The sequence below is a fragment of the Lissotriton vulgaris genome, chromosome 12 (assembly GCF_964263255.1).
Source record: "Lissotriton vulgaris chromosome 12, aLisVul1.2, whole genome shotgun sequence".
NCBI lineage: Eukaryota > Metazoa > Chordata > Amphibia > Caudata > Salamandridae > Lissotriton > Lissotriton vulgaris.
The window spans coordinates 36,148,380-36,168,105 of record NC_141700.1 but is presented as its reverse complement, the minus strand read 5'-3'; the positions used below and the strand labels follow the sequence as shown (position 1 = coordinate 36,168,105).

At 42.5% G+C, this 19,726-nt stretch overlaps 1 protein-coding gene across 7 annotated transcripts in view; it reads left to right on the top strand.

Annotated features, from left to right (window-relative positions):
- Positions 1-19,726, top strand: part of EPS15L1 (epidermal growth factor receptor pathway substrate 15 like 1) — a 303,568-nt gene that overhangs the window by 68,503 nt on the left and 215,339 nt on the right. For 6 of the 7 annotated variants that reach the window (XM_086946920.1, XM_086946917.1, XM_086946921.1 and 3 more), the window contains 4 exons: positions 537-626; positions 8,307-8,354; positions 17,648-17,743; positions 18,061-18,126. In XM_086946920.1, coding sequence (XP_086803046.1) covers positions 537-626; positions 8,307-8,354; positions 17,648-17,743; positions 18,061-18,126 — 300 coding nt within the window. Of the gene's footprint in view, positions 1-536; positions 627-8,306; positions 8,374-17,647; positions 17,744-18,060; positions 18,127-19,726 lie in introns of those variants that run through there. The other variant, XM_086946922.1, reaches the window with a different exon arrangement.

The window sequence follows — 19,726 nt, the reverse complement described above, 5'->3', positions numbered from 1 at the left end:
CTGTGGAGTTATGTTCCTCCATGTTGAGTTGAGTTGCGTACTCCCACATGGGAATCTTACTCTATGTTGGGTACCGATTGAGTCAGGTCCATCTTGGGGTTCGGTTCAGCTGTGTACAATTTTGTTCCTCCATGTGGGGTTTCTTCTATATGGGGTTTTGTGTCTTCATTTGGGATTATTTTCCTGTCTGTAGATTCATATACTTCCGTATAGGGATATATTCCCCTATAAATTGTTTTATAGACGTTTCTGAATTGCTGTTTCTCTTTGCAACTTTATTTAATGATGTAGGGTTGTACTTTACCGTGTTGCATTGTGAATCCTACATCAAAGATTCTTTTCATCCTAAATTTTGTGCCGTGAAGCAAGACTCTGTTTCTGCAGACGCAAATGGAATGTATCATTACATTTCGGAGGGCTGACTGGTTTCAAGCAGGGTTGTGTTTCTTTCTCAAGGTTGCTTTCCTTTTGAATGTAAGTCATTTGTTTCACTTTTGTTTTGTGTAATCTTGCATTGATTTATTTTTTGTTCACAGGTGGATCCAACCCATACTGGAAAGGTGGGCCCCGGCGAAGCAGCGCTGTTTCTGAAAAGGTCTGGCCTCTCCGACGTTATATTGGGAAAGGTACTGTTGATACAGTTGCCTACTGGTCGTGGAGTAGTTAATCCTGGTTTAAGCATTTTCCTTGTTACCTTATATGATTGTTAAAAACCCAGTATCACATAAATACCTCCTCTATATATGATATTGTGTAATCACTATTGCTATGGTAGGAGGTGTGTTATTGTGGTTAAATGGTCATCTCTGTAGGCAGGAAAACCGATTTCCAATCTGGACTTTCCTGAATGTGTTGTCTTCAGCATATCACTGTGTCTAACAAGTGAGGGGTATGTATGTATGTATGTATGCATTTATATAGCGCACTACTTACCCGTAGGGTCCCAAGGCGCTTCGACCGCTGCGAAACCCTTCCTGGCTTCCCTGAGAGATGGTCCCTTAATGGGTATCTCCAGGGTGAGACCAGGCATCCCCGGCGGTCTGGTGGGGCCGTTAAGTAGAGGACAATTTAGAGAGGAAAGAAGGCAAAGGATAAACATCACTGATTTCCACATATTGCTGTTAGGTAGGATCATCACAGATTGCAGGTGGGTTATTATTATTCCTACTCCTTCTTGGTAACAAATCAATCCTTCAATCTTTATATATTATATCTTAACAAGCTGGTTTTTACACCAAACACTGGCAATGTCAGAATTTCTTGCACTTTCTAAAACGTTACTGTGCTAAATGGTTAGAAAATTGCATTTCTTTGCCAATTATAGTGTCTTCAGTGGCTCGTTTTTTATTCCATTTTCACAAACTGTACTGCAAATGTTGCAAATATTCAATCAGAAATGTAAATCTAATAATTTCATTTCTGCAGAAAAGTAAGATGGCTTTTCACAGTTTAACGTAAATATTTTCTAATTATAAGAACCTTTTGGGAATTTGCTGAAGTTCAGTTTTGTATACAGGTGAAAAAATCCTGCTTACAGGCACACTTTTGTAAAATGATACCTCATTGAATAGCAACAAACCAGAGTGAATCCGCATCATCCATGATCCCCTTAATGGCAGGAAAATGTGGGTGTATCCTGGGGACCAGTGCAGATTAGAACTCTCAAGTATTACTAAGCAAACCATTTATCCCTTTCAGGATTAAAACACCTTCACACTTCCACTTGCAGACTCGCCATAAACTGGATCAGAGCTTCCCGGGCTGGTCGCATACTGTTGTTGGGTTGCTATGATCACCATGACACATTGTTCAGGGTTCTTCAGCATAGATATATGACCCATATTTTATTAGATAAATGTATTCCTTAAGCAGAAGCATGTTTAAATACTCTGTGCTGTAGTACCTCCATGTCAGTTAGCCATGTAAACAAATGGTTAACCATTCACCAGACACTTAACTGAATCTGTCGTAAACCTGGGATGTGCCTGGGCACCTGTCTGCCTCTTCCACCACACATCACCGTCTGACTTCTTTGCTAATGCTCTGTCTCCAATAATCCAAAGGAATGGGAGAAGGACTTGCACAGCGAAGATAGTTCGAAGAGTAATCAAAGTAATGGTCTGTGGCATGCTCACGGGGAATTACGCTGTCTGTACCTCACAGCGTGAATGTAGAAACTAATGCATAGCTCCCCCCATTAGGAAGGAGGCACCCAGTCGCACAGCTCAAAAGTTAGACAATGATGTCTATAAACAATTCATCAAAGTTGATTCCACACAATGTTGAGGTTCCTTAAGTGTTTAATTTTTGATCAAAAGTTCAATGTAGTTCCATAAAGCATAAACTTCATTCCAACGAAAACATCATCCAGTTATAAATCCTCCCCAATGCATTTCGGGCAGATGACAAGCCCTTCCTCAGGGGGCCACTCTACAAACAAAAAGGAAAATACCAAAGTATCACTGAATATGACCCATATTATGCTAGCATAACATCTATCAAATCAAGTCATTATGTCATTAACCACATGTGCAAAAATCAGAGCAGAAAGGTGAACATAGGTCTCTTGGATCAAGTTCCTTAAAGCAGAAAATGCCAAACGTTTAAAACATTCGTGAACGCTATAATTACACTCATGATATAAAAAATGAAGTGCCTAACCAAAATGTGAAAGTCGTGCTCCCTTAGTGAAAATGGTAAAGAAAACAACGTGTCAAAAGTAACCAACCACCAAGGCGTGTGTGAAGTGAGCTTAACCCATGGTGTGACGCACTCGCAAGCACAGTACTCACGGACAAATTACATCCGTGACTCTTAGGTCGCGATATCTGAGAAACATGAAACAATGATTAAAATGCGGTTTGGAGTAAATCACGCAAGTGTGCCGAGATGGTAACACAGTCCCCAAGGTGGAGTACTTACAGTGTCAAAAGGTTGTTCTGAAACAACGTCAACTCAGTCTCGGGAACCCCACGGAAGTTCAAACTCAGAGGGAATTAATACCGGCTTCCCACGTGTGCATGCAGATAGAAAGCGGACTAATAAGAAAAAAGGTGACCCCATATTGAATAAGGGAAGTGAAGTAAAGCAAGTGTAAGTCCGTGTTAAAACCAAAAAAGGTCTGTCACCGTAAGAAAAGAATAGTGACATAAGTGATGCGACGAGGGCAAAAAGCATATGTAAAGGTTACAGAAAACATTACAATAACACAATGTTATGACATAATGCAACAGTTATACATGAGTACGGTGGTAGATATATAGGTATGTGATCATCAATTCAAAGATAACATAAAAATTCCATGCGATCATTCAGGCCGTGTGGCTGCATCGATGCCATGTAGCGAATCCAGAAGTTCTCTCTCTTTAGCAAAGTCTGCTTGTTGTTGTGTGTGGGAGTAACTTGTTCAAGTACCAGATATTTGAGTTGGGCAACAGAGTGTTTGAGTTCAACAAAGTGTGCTGCAACAGTGGATTTGATATTCCCAGTTCTTATGTTGCTTTTATGTTCAAGTAGACGGGTTCTGATCTTTCTTTCAGTATGACCAACGTAACATTTCCCGCAGGGACATTTTAGCATGTAAATTAAATTGGCAGAGTTACAGGTGGCATTTACTCTCAATTTGATTGGATGACCCTTCATAGGGTGGTTGATGACGTTGCCTTGGATGCAGTTATTGCAATTGCTGCAATTGTAACAGGGTCGAAGACCTTTGAAGGTAGTTGGTTCACTTTGTTTGTTAGTTCTCTTCAAAATTTCTATGAGGTTGCGTCCCCTGGTGTACGCAAACATCGGTGGCTGACCAAAAACCATTAAAGTCAGGTTCAAAACTGAGCAGGGACCAGTGTTTACAAATAATGTTCTTAAATTGATTGCTCATAATGGTATATTTGGAGACCGCTACCATCCGAATGCTCTCCGTCCTGACACGGGTTTGTAGCAAATCTTAACGCTTCATTTCCCCGATCCGGGTGACTGCTGTATCGAGGATTGGTTGTGGATAACCACGTGCCTTGAATCGTTCTACCATGTTGAGAATTTCCTGCTGACATGTGTCTTCTGAGGAGACTATGAGTTTGACTCGCATAAGTTGGGACAGTGGCAGATTACGTTTCAGCCCAGGTCTATGAAAACTCTGATGGTGTAAAAGTGAATTACGATCAGTGGGTTTTCGAAAAATTGTGGTACTCCAGTTCCCAGAGTTACATTGAATCTTAACATCCAAAAAGTGTATGTTCTGTCTGTCCATATTCCAAGTGAATTGCACTCGGTCGTTGATCAAATTCCAAGTCGTTAAAAAATCAGTCAACTCGATCTCTGTTCCTTTCCATAGAGTGAAAATGTCGTCTATGAATCTCAAAAAGAGTTTACCATGATTTTGCCAGGCATTTTGGTTAAGGATATGTCTTTCTTCAAAGGATTTCATGAAAATGTTAGCGTATGACGGCGCTGCACAATTTCCCATGGCGGTTCCACACAGCTGGTGGAACCATTGGTTGAAAACAGTAAAGTAACTATGGTACAGTGTGAATACCATTAGTTCCATGAGCACAAGTTGCATGTCTGAATACAGATCAGAGTTGGATAATTCATGTTCGATGGCGTTGATACCCAAATCGTGTAGTATTGATGTGTATAGTGAACAAACGTCCACAGTACACAGCAATAATTCTTCATCTCCTAGTGTCTTAATCACTTCTTCAAGTTTGATGAGGAAATCAGTGGTGTCCCTGATGTGTGATCTAGTGTTTAAAACAAAAGGCTGAAGATATCTGTCCAAAAATTTTCCAACGTGTTCATGGATGGACCCTTTAGTTGACACGATGGGCCTGAATGGTGGTCTAGTCGGATGCTTGTGCATCTTGGGCAACATATATAGTGTCTGTGGCTTGGGGTTGTCAGGAGTCAAATAACGTCAAGTTCGATCATTGATGATTCCATTATCGAAAGCTCGTTTGATGATCTCAAGTAGTACAGTCATAAATTCTTCAGTGGGGTCAGCCGTCAATGAAGCATAGGTGTTGGTATCACTGGTGTGGGCCAATACTTGTTCTTCGTAGAATGTGGCGTCCATGATGACTAGGGCGCCTCCCTTGTCTGCTGTTTGATACAGAATAGTAGGATTGTTTGCAATTTTGAGTAGGGTGTTTTTTTCGGCAACAGTAAGATTCTCACGTTTAGCCCTGGCTTGAAATGGCAGCTTGGCTAGGTCTCTTTTCACCATGTTCTCAAACATGTCAATGATCTTGTGGCTCACGGGAGCCATAAAGGTGCTACGTGGGCGTAGTCCACGTAACATGTCATCATCAGTGCTTGCCGGAGTCACTATATTCTGAAAATAGTGTTGCAGTTTGATATTGCGAACAAGTTTGAACATGCTCACTTCAAGTTCCAACGTGTTAGTTCTCCTTGTGGGTACAAATGTTTGGCCTTTCTGTAACACTTGTATTTCTTCGTTGGACAATGAAGTCGATGAAATGTTAATCGCCAGATTGTCGGGTGTACTCATTTGCGGCGGTTCGGTTTCTTGACTTTTGGTTGTTCTTTTTCTACCTCTGCGGGTTTTGCCCCGCCTGGGTCGGTAGGTTGATTTTGGCCCTCCTCTAAAAAATGAACCGCAGTGCTGGAAGTACTAGGTTGTTGTTCAGTGGGTGTGGCAGCAGAGGTTCTGCTCTCGCCGTCTGAAGAAGATGTTTCGTTTTCAGAGTAAGGGTTGTAAGGACGATTAGGGCGTCGGCGGGCGTACACTTCTGCCCAAGTGTACACCTCGCCGAGCTTGTAATCAATGGTATCCCTTTTGTACTTTCGTAGTTTCCGTTCCTGTGTTTCTCGTGTATGTTTCTCGAGTTGAGTGTTCACATCTTCCAACATGGTAGCCAGTTCCGTGGGGTCCATGGCATCGTCCAGTTCCGTCCGAATGGTTTTGATTTCTTTCGCTAATTCTTCAAGAGATTTAGACAGTTCCTCCACAATCAGTAGGATGAGATCTAGCGAACATTTGTTGAGGATTGCGAACTAATGCTCAACAAACTTCGCATTGTTTTTGCACAAAAGAGGTTTCAAGGGAACCCGTAGGCCCCTCGGGATCCGCTGGGCTCGGTGATACCGCACGAGTGTGCAAGCATGTAGTTTCTGATTACATTCCTTTTTTAGTAAGTAGAGTAATTGCGTGATGTTGCTTTCAGGGCTGCGGGTGCTAGCAGCGGCAGTGATTTCTTCCTGGATCATTCCGTAAATCTTATCAGCATCCCCCGCCGAGAAGGCGAAGGTGTCGGCTTTGAGATCAGTCATGCTGGATATGCTATCGTAATTCATGTTTAGAATGAGAGGCGTGCCAAGTCCTTGGGACAGAAAAGTGATAATCCAAAGAAATGGGAGAAGGACTTGCACAGCGAAGATAGTTCAAAGAGTAATCAAAGTAATGGTCTGTGGCGTGCTCACGGGGAATTACGCTGTCTGTACCTCACAGCATGAATGTAGAAACTAATGCATAGCTCCCCCCATTAGGAAGGAGGCACCCAGTCGCACAGCTCAAAAGTTAGACAATGATGTCTATAAACAATTCATCAAAGTTGATTCCACACAATGTTGAGGTTCCTTAAGTGTTTCACAGATATCGCGACCTAAGAGTCACGGATGTAATTTGTCCGTGAGTACTGTGCTTGCGAGTGCGTCACACCATGGGTTAAGCTCACTTCACACACGCCTTGGTGGTTGGTTACTTTTGACACGTTGTTTTCTTTACCATTTTCACTAAGGGAGCACGACTTTCACATTTTGGTTAGGCACTTCATTTTTTATATCATGAGTGTAATTATAGCGTTCACGAATGTTTTAAACGTTTGGCATTTTCTGCTTTAAGGAACTTGATCCAAGAGACCTATGTTCACCTTTCTGCTCTGATTTTTGCACATGTGGTTAATGACATAATGACTTGATTTGATAGATGTTATGCTAGCATAATATGGGTCATATTCAGTGATACTTTGGTATTTTCCTTTTTGTTTGTAGAGTGGCCCCCTGAGGAAGGGCTTGGCATCTGCCCGAAATGCATTGGGGAGGATTTATAACTGGATGATGTTTTCGTTGGAATGAAGTTTATGCTTTATGGAACTACATTGAACTTTTGATCAAAAATTAAACACTTAAGGAACCTCAACATTGTGTGGAATCAACTTTGATGAATTGTTTATAGACATCATTGTCTAACTTTTGAGCTGTGCGACTGGATGCCTCCTTCCTAATGGGGGAGCTATGCATTACTTTCTCCAATAATAACAGGTGGCACACTAATGATGCAAACATAGCAGACATGGCATATTAGCTACCATCCTCTACAGCTTTCAAATGCATGCCTTTTCTGCTGACTGAGAGTGCAGACATTGCTATGGGCCATTGTCAACTTAGAAACCTTTGGATCTTGTATTGTTGGGTAAGGGAATAGCAAACTGTGTACAACCATTGAAAAGACAAGAACACATTGAACTTCAGTGGTTTAAAACTTGAAGTGGTTGTTGTGCTCAACATGTATTTTTTGCCATCGAAAAGCCTCCAATACCAAGTCCCAGATTCATCCAGTCGTTTTACATGTTTCATATTAATTTCTGTCACTTTTTCTAGTGTCAACAGCTGAACGTTAATACTTTGCAGCTGCCACCTTTTTCTTTCTTTGCTCTTTTGTGATGCTTTTCTGGTGGATTAGAGTTGCACGTTGCTTTGTTAATGTAACAAAGTATCACATGCCCTAAATATTACATGGTGATGGTCGTTTATGCTCTTCTGGTGTCCTTTATGCCATTCAGATTTGTTGTGTAATTCAGGAAGCACTGTATAGCTTAGCCAATTGCCCTGTACCTCTCCTGGTAAATACTGTGGTCACGCAAAGCTTTGACCTAGGCGACTGTTGGAACATGACCCAGTGATATGGAGTCAGAGTCTAATTGTACTCTGCAGAATGCACTTAAATGTATCATATCACTGAATGTTTGATGGAGACCACATTCTCACTCCTAAGGTGGTCTGGATGTTGTAGTCTGGTTTAGTTGAACCTTTTGGCCTAACTCATCTGATAGATGGAGGCACAAGGCTGGCTTACCTCCTGCTTGTGATTTAATCTTGACAGCACCTACTATATTCCTAATATTGTGCTCGGTTCCTGAAGGTTACACAGAGTTCCATGTGTTTGCAGTTTCCTCCTGATGAGCCATCTCATTCTGATGCAAGTTTAGAATGTAAGCAGCAAAATTGAATCAACATTAAAAGTTCCCTGACTCATTTGACAACCATTCCCTTTCTTGTTTTCACAGATATGGGACTTGGCCGATCCAGAAGCAAAAGGGTACTTAGACAAACAGGTAGATACAAGTATACAGCGTAAGTGGAGATAAATATGTCTGATGGACCTTCTTATTTTATCATTAAAACGTAAACACTGTTTGGTTCCACTACTCTAGTGTAACCGGGGGTCCTGACGTGTGTTCTGTGTGTAACATATACGAGGAGTAGAATGATTATTGGTCTATTCTTTAAACAATAATATTTAAATTTTACAACAGTCTAAAAGTGTCAAGGCCAACTCCTGCTTTTGTCAGTGCAATGAAAATTCCAAAGTCTGCTCCAAGGATAAGTGGAACGTCCACCCAACGTTCCAAGGTTTAGTGATGGAATCCCAAAATAACAATACAAACCCAATCTTATCCTGAGCAAATGTCCATTCCAAAGTAAATCCAGCAGTCTGTAGTTATGGTCATTTCTTTGTTTTATTCCAAGCGCCAGAATTCCAAATATGTAATATCACAGCCAGTCACAACAGATTGAAGGCAACACGTGTTTCGTCTCGTGGATCATTTCCAACGACTTCATCAGGGCTAATAAGTCGTAATCAAGTTCAGTCCTCAGTAGTAAAACATAGATTTTGGCAAGCACCTATATCTCAGTATTTAGTTAGATGCTGAGCTACCACGAGGAGCACTCTCTCTATTGTTTGCAGATACATGAATTGCTGACTGTTGGATTGAAAGATAATTAGGGATTAAGTACCAACCCTCCTACAGCTTGTATCTTGATTATGGAGTGCAATTGCAGGTTTCGAAGTACATGTGATGAGAATTGAATGTCAGTGGGCGCTGGGGAGCATTCTTTCCTACAGCATGCTTCTCTGGGCTTTTTTTTCCTCATTTCTTTATTTGCCATTTACTTGTTGGTATGGTAATCAGCCAGCAGTTCACTTTGGTATGCATTACATCATCAAAGGTTTATAGATCCATGCGCTGCATTGCGCTGGTGCACAATTGCACTGGAAAGAGAGAAGTTGGAAAATATGTGGGTTTTTATGGGCTTTCCTAAACAGGAGGTTGTCCTGTACATCTCTTCGTGAAAGGATGAGGCATACTGAGAGGCTGCAAGTTGGAAAGCGGCCTCCTCTTGAGAAAAGCTAGCATCGGCCAGTGTTGCTGAACAGGATGGTGAGTTTGGAGAATTCAGATTCCTAAAGGAGGCCTATGCCTAGGGACCCTCAATGGGTAAATGGCTGTTTATAAGTCATTGCAGGGTCTCTCAATTTCCCTATTTGTAGTCCACCAAAGCCATTTTTTCCAAGGGTAAAACCAGTTTAGGTGTTGCTATATTTCTGTGCCCAGTCTTGTTTCCAGATACATCTAACCTAAACATGGCACCTCTAAGATCTAATAGGGCCATAGGGCTTTCAGAGCACCAGGTAAACCGAAACAACACACCAGTTTCAGAAGAAAACAATTCTAATGCTTACTATATATATAGATAACTTCTTGCATTATATACAAGCTCAGCAAATGTATTAATTGTTTTGATTTTCATTGATGCCAAAATTGCATTTTTCACCAAAAAAAGACAGTGCTCTGGGAAATGATCCATCTAAAAACCATAAGCTTCAAACCATGCTGCGACGGCAGGAGTGCGATAAATGCTCTTTATTAAAACATTTTTTTAAAGATCTTTATTGACCATTTGCAAACAGCACACAGCTTTTGGCCTACAACCTCTGTGGCCGGCCGCCACCTTATCGTATGTACGTATTATGTACTTGATTACACAGCCCGTATGCCGCCAACCCGGAGGTGCGGCGGCGTTGTACATTTACATATGCAGTTGGTTCATGCTCAGCGTGCGGATATTTGTAGGTCTAATTTTTATTTTATAACGATAAACAATATTAACATGAAGTTGCCCCTGTCGGTCATTCAATCTACCTGAAACGGGTGTATCACCCCCAATCCGGTTTCAATCGCCAGGCGTCTGTTTTAAGTGAGCAGATCTAAGACCACTTTGTGTGCCAGTAGCGTTTTCCATACCCTGTAGGGTGATTCTACATGATGATCAGTTATTACCTTTTAGTCCATCTCTCCTTCTCACCCTTTCCCCTTCATGTAATTAGGTAGGCCCTTGGGTCTACATCCTTCCCTCCACCATCTCTCTCCCTAGTCGTCCTCAACCTCCTCATCCGACGTCAATATGTCTTCTTCTTCCAGCGGTTCACATATGTCCCCCCTGAACACGTTCCATGGGGTCCATATCTTGTTCCATTTACGTGGGCATGCTGTTCTGGTGTATACTGTCCTCTCTATTATCATAACCCTGTCCATGTTTGAGCACCATTGTGTTAATGTCGGGGTATCTGCCGCTCCCCATTTCTGCGCTATGTCGCGTTTAGCTATTATCATACCTATCATGGACATCTGTTGTCCGTGTCGGGTAAGGTCATTGGGCCCCATATGTTGAGCAGGCACTTCCGTGGTTCGGGAACTAGGGATATCCCCAGTGTTTGAGATATGGTGCGCATGATTTGTCTCCAGAACTCCTGAATGCGAGGGCATTCCCAGATAGTGTGAAACAATGTCCCCTCTTCCACACATCTGCGAAGGCAATACGGATGTTGTGCCCTCTGGATCCTGTGGAGCATCGTCCTCGTGTAGTACACCCTATGTAGGATTTTAAGCTGTATAAGCCGAAACTTTGCCGATATGCCCACCTCTTTAGGTGACGCCAAAGCTTCGTTCCATTCGTACTCATCCACTTCTCCTATATCTTCCACCCATTTGTCCCTCAGTTTTATTGTTGGGTCTACTAGGTTATTTATCAGTTTGCGATACGTGAGTGACGTCGCCCTTTCCTGCATATAGTCCGTAAGGAGGCGGTCCTCGAGGGGAGATGCCTCTGGGACTTTCGTGCCACTTGGAATTACTGCCAACAGAGCGTGTCGCACCTGTATGTATCTAAACAGTCCGGTGGGCCCCAGCTCATACCTCTGCCGCAACTGGTCAAAGGGGGTCATCGTGTCTTTTTCCCACAGATCCCCCACTGTAGACAGACCAATGTTGTCCCACAGTGTGAAACCCTTACTACGTCTCCAGTTACCCAGTGCCTGCGTGTCCCACAGTGGGGTGAGTTTTGTAATTTTCCCTTTCCATCCCATTTTTGCTTGTGCTGTATGCCACAATGTTACCGTAAGCTTTGTGGGCCCCGTGAGTGGGCGCACTTTTCTTTGGTCGTAAAGAGGAGCCCTTATGTTATTGGTACCCAGCTGGTCCCTGTCCGCCCTGTATGCTGGGTCTTCCTGTGGTGCATGTGCCACTGGTTGATGGGCTTCAGTTGGGCGGCCCAGTAATAGAGTTGCAGGTTTGGCAACACAATCCCTCCATCGTACCACCCCCTGTGCAGTTTGGCCTGGGCTATTCGTGCCGGGCGGTTGTTCCACATGAGGCCGGCTATCAACGTCGACACCCTCCTAAAGAATCTCGTGTCTACTGGGTATGGAGTATTTTCTAGGATATACAAATATCGGGGCAAGGACATCATCTTGTATAGTGCCGCTCTGCCTAACAGTGTCAGTGGCAGCGCTGCCCAGAATTTAACGTCCTGTTTCAGTCGATCCAACGGCGGTGTGAGGTTCTTCTGGAAGAACGCAGCCGGATCCTTCGTAACATGGACGCCTAGGTATCTAAATGAGGACCCCGCCACTTTTAGAGGGCAGGTGTCGCACAGTGTGGGGGTCGGGCCCTGCAGTACATATAGTTCCGACTTACTCCAGTTCAAAGTGTACCCCGATATCTTCCCTTGCTCGTCGCATAACATCAACAGCGCCGGAATACTTCGTTCCGGCTTCGTCAGTTACACCAGCATAACATCTGCGTACAGAGATAGGCGGTCTTCCCAACCCTCCGACCAGGTAATCCCCTTCAGCAGTGAAGTGAATGTATCTGGTTCGCCAATGGTTCCAGTGCGATCGCAAAGAGCAATGGCGACAGGGGACAACCCTGACTGGTTCCCCGCCCTAACTGGAATGTTCGAGAAATATGGCCATTTGCCACCACCTGTGCTACAGGTTCAGCGTATAACAGCCGGACCCAGGCCACGAATTTAGGGCCAATTCCCATATGCACCAAGACTTCGAATAAATACTGCCACTCCACCATGTTGAATGCCATCTTTGCGTGTGTACCCTGCGTAGGTTGAGGGCGGTTTTTCTATGTGGCATAAAGCCTGACTGATCGGGGTGTATGAGTTGCGGGAGATGATCCATCAGCCTGGTGGCAAGGAGTTTAGCCAAGATTTTAACCTCAGCATTGAGAAGGGAGATAGGGAGATATGATGTACACTCTTCCGGCTTTTTCCCAGGTTTGGGGATTGCTACGATGGTCGCCGTCCGTTTCTTTGTTCAAGTCACCAGTTGTGTTATCTTTTTTGAGGGTCTCGCATGCATGTTTTTCCCTGCACACTTAGTTATGACTCAATGGGGCCTTAATGTTATCCTTGCATTTTCAATGTACACGCCTTTCGAGCCCACACAACATCCAAATGTACTGACCATCAAGATGGTATTTCTCATTTAAATTAGTTTTTGGTGACATGTCAGCGAGCTCCAAGCGCTGTCAGTGCAACCTCTATACACCACTGTTTTGCTGGATACTTGCTACCGCAGACTCACACTTCCTTTTTGCAGAAATATGTTTTGTCCTTTCATTCGGGCCAGTCCATTGCTCTCTCTGCCTTTTTCGCTCTATCTCGCCTCTCTAATGAGCAGGAGCGGCTTTATCTTCTGGACCAATTAGAACTGTTTTTACATCAAGTGCACAAAAGAGCACTAGATGAATGACCAGCCATCACTACCATAGGTGGATCAAGGTCCACTAAGAGTCCGATGGTGCCACCTGCTGGCTCACAGGAGCAATTGCTACGATACTTTCCTAATCCAGTCTGGCAGCTGCGGAAATTCAAAAGATGAGGAATCTGCAGTTAGATAGAGTATGCACCAGAAAGAGCTTATGGAAGCTAAGGAACTTGTTTGTTTGTTCTAGTTATTTTTTTAGGGATGCATTTTTCATTCACAGCTCTGTAATTTAATGTCTCCGATCATGAACTTGTCAGGCACCAGTGTGATGATGGAGGATTCTGAAAAAGGAACTGACAAAGATCACCTGCAGACATTGAGTGTTGGTTAGGATTAGGCAGGTTTCACTGCCTCTGGCTTCAGGAAACAGCATATTGTGGTACTTCGACACCTGTTAGTCTGCGGGAATAGTATCTTTGTTCGCCTCTATGGAAGAGGCGAGAGACAGAAGGGGAAACAAAGGAGAACATCCTATCATAACAATAGACTTGTCAACCATATTGATTTATGATTTAGGCTACTGCTTTTCAGGCCAAACTACATCACCCAGATTCCTCTGGGTCATCTTACTGCTTTTTTGGAAGCTGCAGAAGAGGGGAATCCAACTCCCGAAGCAAGAAAATAGTTACGAGCAAGTCCCCCAGTGCTGCATACTTTGTGGCTGCTACTGGAATTACTGACTGACATCACTACACTGCAGAGGCATGTTTTCAAATGAAGAGCTGTGTTTTTACTTCATCTTAGTAATTCTCTTCTTTCACCAGGGGATGTGAACCCTATCAGCTACCTGTGATACCATGGCTCCTACGATGTCTGTTTCTAGAGGCACAGACATGACAAGGGTGTTGGAGAAACCAGTCTCTTGACATGCCTCCTTTCAGCTGGAGAGCTCTATCATCCTTTCCAAACTCCTAACAATACATAACACTCTGTACAGGTTGTTCTCAGTAAATATGAAAAAATGTGTTCAACTCTTTTAACAATTACACCACACCTTGAGCCAATCTCCCTCTAAGTTTGGGTATCTGTCGGTTGGAAGCAGTGCTTTCTGGGTCTGGTACACTGCATTGAAGTACACTCAAAGTCAATTTTAGGCACACCATATGTAAGAAGAGAGGAGGAATTTAAATACAACTACACTATCTGCTGCCACAACCCAACTTGAATAGTCCTTTTTTGGTGCATAGGACTAACAAAAGTAAGAAGAAATGCAATAGGGAGAAGAGAGGCAAATGCTGACTTGGGTCTCACGTTGCTGCTATTCTGCATCCCCTTGGACTCCTACTTTTTCAGCGGTGCCCTCTACAGTGCCAAAGGTTTTTCCCCAGCATTTCATCTCTACCCCTAAACTCTGCGGGTCCATAATTTCAGTGGATAATTGGTCGATCTAATTTCCCATCTTTTTCATTTCAGCTGTACTTTAGATCTCAGCTGAGCAGAAATGCTCTTTCTTGCTAGTCTGTTCCCTATAATCTAAACTCAGCTCCCCAGTCTGAGCCATTAGTATTCATTATAAATATTTAGGGGTATATATTACACTTCGCCCTGTCTCTACTTCACCAGTGTCTATATAGGAAATCAATATGCCAGGTCTTTTGTTTTAAGTACCACACAGATTGTGCGATGAGGACTATTTTAAAAAGTACTCACACACAAGTAAGGCCTGGCTTTAACTATATGACTGACTCACTGACGGTACTTGTAAAGCACACTACTGCCGAAGCATCTTGGCGCTGTGGTAAAGATAAGCTAAGACATAACACACATACTTTAGTGTTGGCAAAAGAGCCATGTTTTGATTTCTTTCCTGAATGCCAATCTGTGAGGTAATCTTCTCAAATGTACTAGTAGCGTGTTCCATAGTTTGGGAGCTAGAAAGGAGAACCGCTTTCCTCCGCAACATACTCTTTTTATCTTTGGGATTTGTACAAGGCCAAGAGTGGATGACCTTAGAGTCCGGGGAGGAGAGTCATGTGAGAACAGAGCTTGCACATCCTAGGCCCCAGTTCCAAACAGAGCTTTGTGCACCAGGCAGAGTGATTTATTTATTTGAATTCAATGCGTTTTCGTACCGGAAGGCAGTGGAGATCCTTTATCACTTTCGATGTCGGCTGATGCTTAGGCAATCCCAGCAAGACTCTGGCTGCTGCATTCTGGATAGACTGACTTTTGTCCAATTGGGAAACACCCATTCCCAGATAGAGGGCATTACAATAGTCAATTCTGGATAAAATGGTGGCTACAACCACCGTTTTCCTTAGGGAGAAAGGAATATAAGGGAGAATCTTTCTCAAGCCCCTTAAAGTGAAGAAGCATGCGGACGTAACCTGATTGATCTGCGACGCCCAGGTGAGATTTTTATCAAACATAACTCCCTAATTCCTGGCCTTTATGACTGGCACTGGGCAGGTGCCAGCAGTACTAGGCCACCACAGCTGATTCCAGATAGAATCTTTCGCACCAAACTCCAAGATTTCCGTTTTTGCGTTGTTCAAATTCAAGAAGATCGAACTCATCCAGGTCATCAGAGCTGAGTTACATTTACAGAAGTCAGCTGCTCTAGTATCTGCAGACTCCGTTACAGAAACTATGAGCTGAGTATCATCGGCGTAGGACATCAATGTAAAGCCATAGTTCTTAACCAGTCTAGTCAGAGGGGCTACGTAAATGTTAAAGGGTGTTGGTGACAAGGCCGAACCTTGCGGGACTCCACCAGGAAGGGAGAATTCCTCCGATCGGTATCCATCCCAAGAGATCATTTGTTTTCTAGATGATAGAATGGATGATAGGAGGGAGAGAGCTGTACCGCTGATACCTGCATCCTGTAGCCTTTGATTTAATACCGTATGGTTTACTGTATCAAAGGCTGCTGTAGATCGATCAGGACCAGTACCGCCCTTCCCTCTTCATCAATCACCTTACGGATCTCCTCTGTTGCCATGATCAAGGCTGTCTCCGTAGAGTGTTTTGAACGGAAACCGTGTTGCAAGGTATCTACGATGTTATTGGTTTCCAGAAATGATGTTAGTTCCATATTTATTACTTTCTCCAACACTTTGGCAGCAAAAGGTAAACAGGAAATGAGATGATAGTCAAGTGGATCCAACTTAGACTTTTTTAAAAGGGGACGAATACATGCTTTCTTCCATGCTTCGGGAAAGACTCCTACAGACAAATTTTATTTATTACTGGTGATAGGGATAAACTGATCTCCTATGGGGCCAAATGTAGCATATATGATGTGCAGGGATCCAGTGGGGAGCCAGATTTAATGTTTAGCACCAATTCCGCTACCTTTTCTTCTGTAATTAGTGGAAAGGATAGAAAACCTTCATGGCCTACCCTAAATTCAGATTGAGCTAGGGCTTTTGCTCCTGTGTTATTTGTTGATTTTTCCAGACTGTCATATACAGATTGCACCTTGCTTTGGAAAAAAGCCACTAATTTGTCTACAAATTTTTGATCAGGTGTAAACATTGCATCACGCGGGCATTTCAGCAGAGCAGTGACTGTTTGAAATAATTCTTTTGAGGAGTTAGCGGCTTTTTGGATTTTAGTAGTATAGTAAATAGCTTTAGCCTGTATAATTGCGGCCTTGTATTCTTCCAAGGCTGCGCAATATTCTTTCTTGTGTGCATCATCATATTGGGATCTCCAAATTTGTTCCTTTTGCCTACACTTGATCTTTACTAATTTGAGATTGGGCGAATACCAGGGAGACAAGACCTTTTTAAGTCGAGGTATCTTGGCCACCTCAGGTGCAACCTTATCAGCCGCTGTGTTTAACCAGTTCTAGAAATCAGTGACGGCTTGATTTATGTCAGATGTTAGCGGTCTGTTACTGAGTGCTATATGTAGCTCCATGTCTCTCTACTCCCCATCTGTGGAAGTACACTTCACTGTCCGTCCCCAAGCAGATTCATGGGCTGGTATTCCTCAAAAAGCCAACGTAGATACTCACTTTTCTGAAGCAGATGAAAAGTGAAAAAAAAACCACCTAACCAAACAATTTCCCCCTCTGATGCCAGTGCTAAGCATGCAGTGCACTTTGATCTTTCTTCTAATCATGCTGCTGTATTAGTCTCTTTGAGGGTATGCCTTGTATCTTGTCATAGTTGACATAAAGCAGAAATGCTTCAATTATTTTGCAATCCCTTTGGTCCTGAAATAGGCCGTATTCAGAAACTTCAGTTTCAAAGGCCTTTGTCCTCAAAGTTCCAGACAGACTTGAGGTGGGACTAGAGTGGCTTCTCCAGAGAGGAGAGAAACTCATTGGTATGGATGAAGAGGGCAGCATTGGGAGACTTGTTCTCCTTAAGTTCATGCTGTATTTCAGTTGCTAAAGCTGTCATCCTGTCTGTTCTCTAAAATACCAATAGTTATGTCAAGTTTAAATTGACCAAGTTGTCCTGTCAATTGTTTGCACTATATAAACTGTACATGGCTTGCTTATTCATAGCATGTGATATTCTTTCCTAACATTCTTTGATTTGTATTTTGTAGGGATTTTACGTGGCATTGCGCCTTGTTGCCTGTGCACAAAATGGCCATGAAGTTGCCATGAGCAGTTTAAGTCTGGCAGTGCCGCCGCCTAAGTTTGTGAGTGTTTTTCTTTATTTCATTGATGTTGCATTCATGCAGCTATGTCCATGTTTGCTTTCTATGCCTACTTTTCAGAAAGCTGGTATAATTTCAAACTCTGCATCAGCCCTCAGAGAAGCCATAGCACCTTTCTAGCAATTCATACCACTCTTTTCACTATTAAACACAAACAAAAGTTTTAAGGGAACTGAAAAATACGGGAAAACATTGCTAAATGTGCGCATGTAACATTTCCTAAGTTTGCATGCTCTAACTTATTGAATTTTGAAAAGGTTATGGGACAAAGTAATGAATGCCTTTTTTGTACTTTTTAGAGAGACACTAGTAGCCCCCTAATGGTCACTCCTCCCCCTCCCACGGAGGCGCATTGGTCTGTCCGGGTAAGTTATTTAGGACATTCTGGAGTTGTTTACTTTAATGTGATGCTGTGTGGGAGTAGGCCTGTTTTTTTGCGTTGACTACAAAATATGTTTGCACAGACCCTCATGTTTTCGGCACAAAGTTGTTCGAAGTCTGACAATGAATGAGTTTGTACCACAGACAGATGCAGGGGCATACCATGTCACTCATAGGAAGGTTAATTTGTCTGTTATGTATTTATGTGTGTTGTGTGGCTATTCACAAAAAAACTCTTTGCTAAAAGTAACGTAGAATAAATTGCAAAACTTTGGGGCCTAAAGTGTAACGTGTTTAATGCTAAAATTGTGTACAGCTAAGCAAAATCAAGCAAATGGCAATTGTCGATTCAAAATCCAGGGCTTTTGCTCAAAACACAGAATGCTAAATTCCGTTCAGATTACAGGCATTTTTACACATTTTATTCCCAATATAAGTCAATTGGAAGATGAGCACGCAGCAGAAACTGTTACTTCGATGTTACGTTAACATAGTGATATATAAACATATAGATGAGCACACAACCTTCGGAAAATTACCCTTTTGATTGCCAACATAGGGCCCAAGGCTATGCTGTACTGCCTGAGGCAGTAAATGTACAACACTGGATAAAATGGATTCTGGACCTAAGAAAGTCATTAAACATAGCATGCATATTTAGGCAAGTGACCCCTTCAGATTAATACAAGAACGGCATTCAAATTTGGCTGTGTAATATATCCGTGCATATTATGTGCTCCAAAGCTTTGGTATTAAAGGCAACGAGTATATGAGGTTGTACTTTATCAGCAAGTTATAGTAAACCTTTTCTCAAAAGTCTAATATTAGTTTATAAAAACCTCCCAAATACACTGAAAAATATTGAAACATTGTTAAAGTGAAGTCAAAATGTTTAAGGGGAAACTAAAATTCACCACTTATGCCATACCGCTTCTTAAATGGAATGGTCATTACCTCGCAAAGAGATTTTTTAAACAACACAAATTTTTAGCACACCAAAAAATGTGCTTTACAATGGAAAGTGAGACCTAACCATAACGATGCATTCAATGACGACTGTATTTCTATATGCATGTAGGTAATATGTAAAAGTATGTGCGCGCACAACACGAACAGCTTGCAGGCTAATAAAGGTTTTAGAAGAGTGGCAAAGTAAAACCACCCCTCAAAACCCTACACCTGTATGCCAAGAGCCCATTAAAAACCTAACACCTACAATGTGCTACTTTCTAATCACAGGACCATACAAAAAAAGAACTGGATCATACTCTTTAAAATCATTTGATTTAGTAAATTTCTCAAAGCTTCCTCCATCTCCTCATACCGTGTACCACGTGGACCTGTCAAATTGCAAAGCTAGACCCTGTTCTCCAGTTACATGGAGACTTCTTTGTAGTCTCAAACGAATGTAAAGTGGAGCTGTAAAACCACATAAACTAATAAATAGGGCTGAACACTCACTCTCCAATATTTTACAATAATATAGATTTATTGCCCAAGTAGTCTTTTACTACTCATGTTGCTTTTCCGTGTTTACACGTCAATACATGTAGGTTGACTATAATATATTGAATCTCAATTGAA